General features: G+C 49.8%; 1 protein-coding gene across 1 annotated transcript in view; it reads left to right on the top strand.

Moving 5' to 3' along the window:
- RNF165 (ring finger protein 165) overlaps nucleotides 1–6,023 on the top strand; it is an 84,068-nt gene extending 78,045 nt beyond the window's left edge. Inside the window, exons 4-8 of the mRNA XM_005865743.2 lie at nucleotides 262–391; nucleotides 2,096–2,200; nucleotides 2,535–2,630; nucleotides 4,622–4,728; nucleotides 5,282–6,023. Of these exons, the coding sequence (XP_005865805.2) occupies nucleotides 262–391; nucleotides 2,096–2,200; nucleotides 2,535–2,630; nucleotides 4,622–4,728; nucleotides 5,282–5,399 (556 nt within the window). The 3' untranslated portion in view covers nucleotides 5,400–6,023. The remainder of the gene's footprint in view (nucleotides 1–261; nucleotides 392–2,095; nucleotides 2,201–2,534; nucleotides 2,631–4,621; nucleotides 4,729–5,281) is intronic.
- Nucleotides 6,024–8,987: the final 2,964 nt, after the last annotated feature.

Below are 8,987 nucleotides of genomic sequence, written 5' to 3'. Positions count from 1 at the left end.
CTTAGGTGCACTCGTTTCAAAAGGTTATATGAGGTCTTGACTGTTCTAGCCCCTTCAGACCTTGCAGAGCTCGTACTTCTCTGAGTCTCATTTCCGTCTGTAAAGAGAGGGGACGGGTGACTGAGGTCCAGCTTCTTGCAGCTCTGGCTGTTTGTGACTCTGGTTCTCCACCATGGGCTTGATGTCTGAGGTCCCTTCTGTCACCCCATGGCTGAGTACACCCCCGCGCCCCCATGGCTCACTGTGGCTGTGTCCCCGCAGGGATCTCAGTGTGGACGCCAGCTTGAGCCCTGCTCAGTTCCAGGTGCGGCCCATCCTTCAGCACTATCAGCATTACCTAGCGACACCTCGAATGCACCACTTTCCCAGAAACTCCTCCTCCACGCAGATGGTGAGTGAGGGGGCTCTGCCAGGAACAGACTCCTGTTGCCTGTTGGGGGACATGGTGGGCTGAGGCCTGCAGCTCCCTTGTGTCCTACTCCCTGTGCCCTGTTCCTCTGTGTGTCTCGCTCCCAGGCAGGCCAACTGCTCCCCTCCCCTCCCAACTCTTACTCCCTCTCTGGCTTGAGAGCACCTGTTGCACTAGAAGCTCGTACTGCTGAAAGGACTGGGCAGGCAATGGAGGGTGGAAGGGGGTAGTTGCAGGTGTGGGGAAAGGCTCAGGGCTAAGAGCAAGCAGGGTGGGCTCTGGACCCTGTATGACTGCGCTTAGTTCATTTCTCAGCGTCAGTGCCTGCCTGGGTGTTAGTTCACTTATCTGTGAAATGGGATGCAGACACCTGCCTGGCCCATCTCACAGGACTGGTGTGAGGAACATAAGAGACCCAAGGGGTGGCCTGGCTGCTGATCCAGTCAGCTTCCTGCAGGGGCTGGGCTTCTCTTCACTGCAGGGTGCTGAGTCTGCAAAAGGATCAGGTTCCGTTTGGGGGCATTGCAAGCTGCACGGAATGAAGGTGAAGATGTTTCATTAAACTAACAACAACAATAATAATGTAGCAAAAGACTGAAAATCTTCTTGATCCCAGGCAGCTTCTTCAGGTTGCTGCCCCGAAGCACAATTCCAGCCTGCCAGTCCTTGCCTCTGCCTTTAACCACTCAGCACCTCAGTCTCCTTATCTGTAAAATGAGGGGCGTGGGCCAGTAATCTCAGCAGTCTTTCAGCCCTGAGGTCCTATGGTTCCTGTTATAAAGCACCATCTACTGAGAATAAAAGCTAACGCTTATTGAGCACTTACTGCATACCAGGCACTGTTCTAAGTAATTTAAATGAATTATTTAAGCCTCTCGATAACTCCACAAGAAGAGGTAATATCCCTATTTTACAGATTAGCAAACTGAGGCATGGAGAGGTTAAGTAGCAGGCCAGGGCCATGCAGTGACTAAGACGAGGAGCTACTAGTATGCTGGACACCTGGCCCTCTGACTCACACCGGGTCGGGGCGAGGTGAGTGAGGCAGCACGAAACAAGTACAGGGGCAGATCCTCTCTGTATTGAAAAATTTGACATTTTGTTCATTACAGATATTTTATATTAATTTTGATTTTTTAAAAAAATGTTGCAATAAAATATTATTTGTCTCGATCACAGTGCCCCCTTAAATGTTGTGCCCTCACTTGCCCCACCTGGGTCAGACAATGTGGAGTCAAGGGGGAAGGAATTGACTCTGCCCCCACTTCCCCACAACTGCCTGGGTTTGAAATGGTGGTTCTGCCGCTTGGTTGCATAAGTTGGGCCACTTACTAAATGTGCCCGTGTCTCATTTACCCTATCAGTAAAATGGGGATAGTAATTGCATCCTTATTACAAATCCGATGAGATCATTAAATCAGTTAACTATCTGAAGGGCTTAGAACAGTACCTGCATGAAATAAATGCCCCATCAGGCCAGGTGTTACCTATTGATTTTATTATTCATTCTGGGGCTGGCCCACCATAGGCTTGGTTCTTTCGGGGGTGAGGGAGACCAGGAGCAGGAAAAAGGACACTTCTGCCCATAGTTTCTCAGGGTATGCAGATTGGCGGCTATGGGAGGAGGAGTCGGACGCTGGGATCATGAAGGCTTGAATCCTATCTGAGGCATTTTCTCCCCGACAGGTTGTCCATGAAATCCGAAACTACCCTTACCCTCAGCTTCACTTCCTTGCTCTCCAGGGACTGAACCCCAGCAGACACATCTCTGCTGTGCGGGAGAGCTATGAGGTATGCTTGCCCCTCTGTCTGGGAATCCTCTGGCCAGCTTGGCTCCAGTGGGGTTGGTGGAGAAGCTATTATCATTCATCACTGCCATTTATCGTGTCCTCTCTCCTTTTCCCCTGCTGGTGGGTAGGGAGTGAGTGGGGCAGGAGGAGCCTTGGGTTGAGAGGAAGAGAAAGAAAATGAGAGCAAGTAGAGATATTTTGTTCTTTCAGACAAGTTCTTCTGAATGGCTGTGTGAATGCTTCCTGCTAACATCTGTCAGTGCCTCTCCTTCTCATCACATGTGTATGTGTGCCTTTGCACATGAGTGCACACGTCCACATTTTTCTCTTTGCAGGAGCTGCTGCAGCTTGAGGACAGGTTGGGAAATGTGACTCGAGGAGCTGTACAGAACACCATTGAGAGGTTCACCTTCCCCCACAAGTACAAGAAGGTGAGTCAGCCAGCAGGCCAGCATGTATAATAGGGATGAAGGTGGGGAGGATATAGGTTGACTTTGACCTGATTGTCTACAGAGGGGCACAGTCCAAAATCTAGAAGCCTTTGCTCTGATTAGATGCTCTGAAGCAGCAATACCTTCCCAGGTTTTCTCCTTTGCCTCTGTCAGGTGTAACTAGGAGGGGATATGGTGGCCTCTCATTAATAAGGGAGGAGGCTGGCTATGTGTGTGCATGTGGACTTGTGAGTTGGTATATTAGGAAGGTGTACAGGGAAATGAATGTTAGTATCTGAGTGGGGTGAGCAAGGGGAGTGCCTACACAGAAGGCTAAGACTTGCCTTAGAAAAGAATCCCAACTCCAGTCTCACATGTAGACAAATGGGCAACTAAGACTTCAGAGCAGCATTTCCAATTCTCATTGAGCATCAAGATCATCTGGGGAGCTTTTAAAGCCACATATTCACAGGCTCTACCCTAAGCCTACAGAGGTAGATTCTCCAGAATTGTTGCCAGGAATCTGAGGTAGGATTAGAAGCCAGGAATTTAAGTTTAAAAATTTTTAGATTAAATTAAAAAATTTAAAAGCAACTAAGATGTCCCTCAATAAGTGAATGGACAAACTGTGGTTCATTCATACAATGAAATATTATTTCATGATAACAAGAAATGAACTATTAAGCCATAAAAAGACATGAAGGACTGGAAATGCATATTACAAAGTGGAAGAAGCCAGCATAAAAAGGCTGCATACTGTATGATTCCAACTACATACCATTCCGGAAAAGGCAAAACTAAAGACAATAAAAAGATCAGTTATTGCCAGGGGCCTCAGGAGAGGGAGGGAAGAATGAATAGGTGATTCACAGGGGATTTTTAAGGCAGTGACACTATTTTGTATGTAATGGTGGACACATGACAATATGCATTTGTCAAAACACGAAGGGCTGTTTAACACAAAGAGTAAACCCTAATGTAAACCAGAAGACTTCAGTTAATAGTAGTGTTATCACTATTGGTTCATCAGTTGCAACAAATGCATCACACTAAGGCGAGATGCGAATAATAGGGCAAACTGCATATGTTGAGAGGCAGAGGGAAATGGGAGCACACTATGTTTTCTGTTCAATTTTTATGTAAATTAAAACTGCTCTAAAAATATAGTCTGATATGATGACAAATAAATAAAAATTTAAAAATCTAAGAATGAAAAGCTTGATAAGCACTGAGAATCTTAGAGCAGGAACATACTCATTGTGGTCAAGCCAGAGCCCATCTTCAGCTCCTCACAATAGACATTTGTAAGGAGAAGGAATAAAGGAAGGAAGAAAGGAAGGAAGGAAGAAAGGAAGGAAGGGAGAGAGGGAGGAAGGAAGGAAGGAAGGAAGGAAGGAAGGAAGGAAGGAAGGAAGGAAGGAAGGAAGGAAAGAAGGATGGGAGGGAGGAAAGGAGGGGGAAGAGTGAGTGAGGGAGGGAGGGAGGGAGGAAGGAAGGAAAATTAGATGAATGAATGCATGGATGGATGGATGAACAAAGCATGCTGGACCTGAAAGTGGAGGAGAAGGCTGGAGACAGGGATCTAGGTTGGAAAGGGTGTAAGGAGGAGTAAACAGGATAAGGGAAAGCAGAAAAGGTGAAGCTGTTTATGCACAGCCAACATTTTGCAAAGGATTGATTCATTGGTATCCAATTCCTTTCCAAACTCTATGCTCCTAGGGCAGTGTAAAGTTTATGCCTGGGACATGAATTGTCTGGAACAACAATAATAAAGTTCATTTGGCTTTAACCCTCTATATTCTGCAGCAAGGAGGAGGGGTGGAGATTAGGCAGGGAGAAGGGCCTGGGAAGAGCATAGAAGTCTGGGTATAACTTAGGAGCTTACAAAGAGATTGCCTCACTGGAGGAGGGAGGTGGGGGAAGAGCCTGCAAGGGCCAAGACCACCAGGTGAGTCGCTCTCGGTAACATGCTCCTCCTTTGTTTCTCCTAGAGAAGACCCCAGAATGGCAAGGGCAAGAAGGAAGAGGGAGAGGAGTCAGACACTGACGAGAAATGCACAATTTGTCTGTCTATGCTGGAGGATGGAGAAGATGTGAGGTAGGAGGCCAGCCTCTTGGATTCCATCTCCTTTTCCTCGTGGGTATTGGTGATCAGTCATGTGCTGTGTGTCGGGTGGAGCTTGCTTGTGTGTGCGAGTGTGAGTGAGTGTGTGTGTGTGTGTGTGTGTGTGTGTGTGTGTGTATGCGCGCACGTGTGCCAAGTGTGTTTCATGGTTGTTCTAGGATGATGGGGTGTGGAACATTCTAGATGTGTGGTGCCTATGGGTATGGACTTATAGATGCGAAGTTTCAGAGAACAGCCTGATATTCGGCCTGGGTGGGTCTAAGACAAAGCCATGGCTTTGTTTCAGGCTACACTGAAAGGCTGCATGCAGAAGGAGAATTTGGGGGTTCTCCTTCCTGTCGTGATTTCCCATCCCAGCCACAGCCTCACTCCATGGCAGAGCTCCCATGACCCTCTTTGGCCTGTTCCCTAGTAGCCCTGGGTGTGAGTCTCCTGGTCCCTTGAGTAGCCGTTATCCCTCAACTCCTGGCACAGCCTTGGGGTTCTTCCCCTCAGCCATTCCTCTGACTCTCCCCCTCTCTTCCAGGCGCCTACCCTGTATGCACCTTTTTCACCAACTCTGTGTGGACCAGTGGCTCGCCATGAGCAAGAAATGCCCCATCTGCCGGGTGGACATTGAGACACAACTGGGAGCTGACAGCTGAGGAAGGAATTAGCCAGTGGATGCCCCATTTTCCTTCACCAGGTCCCCCCACGGCCATAGCCCTTGCAGCCAAACTTTGCCTTCTGAGCCATTTGACGTAGAGGAAAAGCCTGCAAGCACATTTTGTGGAAAGAGGAGTTGGTGGTATCCGTGTCCGAGGGAAAGGAAGGGTCGGGGAGGACCCACCCATCCAGAATGGTGACTGTCCCCATCTGCCTCGCTGCGCGGGAGGGAGGGAGCTGGCCGTGCCCAGAGCAGGGGTGGGAAGGGGGGGCCCATGCTGCTGAGAATCTGGACGTGATCCTGAAGGTCCTAGCTGATAGACTGGCCCCTCAATCCTGCCCTTTGAAGGATTGTATATATACCTCTCGACCACGTAGAAACCATGTAGGGGTCTCTAGCTATTTCTGTGGATGGCAGCCAGAGCATGTTAGCTTAAGAAAAATGTTGTGTGTGGTGCTCTAGTCATCTTGTGGTGGACATGTCGCTATTACCGAATTCGCACCAAATATTTCTCATTGAGTTTCTTGTTTTGGTGCCTGACCGAAGCAACCAACGACAGCCCAAATCTTCCCATCTTTAAGAGAGAAATGGGAAAAGGAATCAGAAATGAAAAGAAAAAAAAAAGCCAAATCCTGTTTACGATGAAAAAAGGATAATTTTTTTCACCCAGGTTGGGAAGCAGGGAGGGGGATGGGGGTGTCCTTGCTTTGTTTTCCATTTTGGTTTTTCCCTTTGCTTTGTTTTTTTCTCATGTTTACAATGCATGGAGCATGGAAGGGGCCATCTGGGAACGGGGAGGACTGGAGAAGGAGCAGATGGGGGTCTTAGATGGGCCTTTGAGGGGCTCAGCCGGGGTTGGGAAGGCAGAGGTTGAGTAGGTAAGAGAAGAATTCTCTCTTGAAGGAGGGATCCCCAGCTCCAGAGCCCATCCACTGAGCTCCAGCCATCCCCCCGGTTCCACACTGAACCAGGGAGGGGCCAGCCTTCAACTAAAGTAGCCACCAGGTTCCTCAGAGCCAGGATACCCCTGATCAGGCCAACTTCCTCCTTTCAGCCTGCGTATGCCCTGTCACAAAGAGGCAATTTGGCCACTGCCTCCCTATGCAAAAAATTAACCAGATGATGAAGCTAAGATAGCATAGGTGATGGATACTTGGTCCTGGCCAAAGTGCTCTCAGCTAGCACTCAAGGGCTGAGGCCAAATACTGTGGACCTTGAGGAGGACTTTGAACTTCCTTTGGGATGGCTCAAATCTTGATGGGGACCCTTGGAGAAAGCCCTGGGCTGAAACCCTGCTGGCTGGGTTTGGGAGGCACTGTGTCCCTAGCCTCTGGCTCTTTCTCTGACTCTTTGATAATGTTGGGTAAGCCCCTTTCTTTCTCTGTGCCTCAGTTTCCTTCTCCTTAGAGTGGGGAGAACAACAGTGCATCTCCATTTCCACTTCTCTACCTCACCTAGCTGTTGTGAGGATTAATACTATCTGCCCACACATTGACGCTCTCTCTTGGGAACCTCCTTGGGGTGTAGGGATGGGGGCGGTAGGAGAGGCAGACCTGAAGTTCCAGGTGACACCATATCGTGTGTCTTTCTCCACCACCCCGCAGTTTTTCTGAACCTCAAGGAGAGCAGAGACATGGGAGAACAGAGGGATGGAGATGGGAAAATCTACCAAATTCCACCAAATACACCAATCCCAACCCAACTTTATCTATAAGAGGAAACCCCCAGCTCAGCTGGGATTCTGCCCTCTTCCTTTACCCCTCCCCTCCTCCTCCCCCTCATTTGCACTGCCCTCAAAGGCCCACCCCCACCCAAGCCTCAATGCCCTTATATCAATAAGAGAAGACTAGGGGGTCCAGGATATTTATCACATATATGAAGGAATTCCATAAGGTTAAGGAAATTGAGTCTGCATTGCTGCTACAAAGGGTAAAACCAGGACCAATGGGTAAAAATGACTGGGAGGCAGATTTTGGCTTGAGGTGGAACCTTTTAGCACAATGGGAACTGTCAGGTGGAGGGATGGCTACTATGGACACCTACAGGCAGAGTGGGGGAGGTGGCTTCTGGTGGGAGGTTGACAAGGATGTTCCTCAGGCTAAGCCATCTTTCCTGAGTGTCTGCCAGTGCAGGTGTTGGGACAGGCGATAGCAAAGAAGATGATGAGCTCCTCTGGGAGCTTACACTGTAGCTGAGGAGCTAAGACACAAAGAATAGTGCAAAAATGGTGAATAGTCTGATTCTGGGTTAATGGCAATGAGCATGACCTTGTCCCCTTCACTGATTCCAGTGTGTGAACAGTGTCTCTAGGGCTAAAGGTGGAGACCCCGACAAAGTGGAAAGTACTTCCGAGGCAGAATTTTGGGGAAAGCTAGTTACTAGTTGCCCCTGGAAGTTGGGAATTCTCCCCACCCTGCTTTGACCCCCAGGTAGCCAGGTTGGTCTAGGGAAGGTCACTCCCCTCATAGTCTTGGGCTCTTGTTCTCTCTAAGGCCAGTTTGAAAGGCCAGTAGGTAGAGGGAGTCAGTGGGAAGGCCAGATGGAGTGAGAGCTGGAGTCCTGGGTTCCGTCTTGGCTCTTCACTGACAAAGTGGGTAGTGCTAGAAACCGGCCTTCCTCTCTCTGGGCCTCAGTTTCCTCTGCTGCCACACGAGGAGGTTGGATTAGATGCTTGCTAAATTTCCTTCCAACACTCACATTCTCTGATCCTCCCTGACATTAATACATCATTCAAGTCATTAGAGCTGTGTGCCAACTGAGCTGTTGGAATGACTTGCTGTGGGCACCGATGTCTGTTTCAGGGGCTGAGAGTGGGATGTAGTCTCCTCCTCCTCCCAGTTGTCTGCAGGCTCCCGAGTGCCCCAGGCTAACTTTAGGCATTGCCTGGGGTGGGTGGGGATCACCTGGAGGGAAAAGGTCAGCACTAGCTTTGGGGATAGAGCCTAAAGCCTCTGTCCCCTCATCTCCTTGGGGCCCTCTTACCCTGCAGGTGGGCACAGGAGGTGACAGGGTCCCAGGCACCTCCGAGCTCCTTTATCGGGGCAGCTGTCTGGCCAACAAGGGAGGACAGGGTGTCTGGGCTTCTGCTCCCTTGAGGCCCCTTCCCCCTTGGTCCAGGAGCCAGGAAAAGTGGAGAAGAGGCAGGCTCAGGCATCAGCATCTCACACCCACCACCTCCAGGAGGAGACCCCTTGTCCTCCTCCTTCTGCTCAACTCAAGGGACTCAGACCCTTTCTTGACTGAGACGCATGAGTGCCTTCTGGGGCAAGAGCTGCCCCAGGATCAAGTTGGGCCTCCTAGCCACAGCGCAGCCCTGGCCGCAGTGGGTCCACCGAGGACACCCATCTCAAAACCAACACCACAGCCTGGCCTGTGCGGACAGAGGATTGGGCCATGGGGCTCCTCCACTTGCCGGGACCCCCTTGGGCCCTGCAGCCCTCGCCTACCACCTGTGGCGGGGCCCTAGCTCCTCTTCTGCAAATGTTCCCAGCCTCCGTGCAAGTATTCTTAACCCTTTACGCCTAATGAACAAGCACAGTTTTTTCAATGGTGAAGAAAAAGCACCAGATTTTTTTTTCCTGGAGAA

Source organism: Myotis brandtii, unplaced genomic scaffold, assembly GCF_000412655.1.
Source record: "Myotis brandtii unplaced genomic scaffold, ASM41265v1 scaffold212, whole genome shotgun sequence".
Lineage (NCBI taxonomy): Eukaryota > Metazoa > Chordata > Mammalia > Chiroptera > Vespertilionidae > Myotis > Myotis brandtii.
The sequence above is the reverse complement of the archived record's forward strand: the minus strand, read 5'-3'. Positions and strand labels throughout refer to the sequence as shown.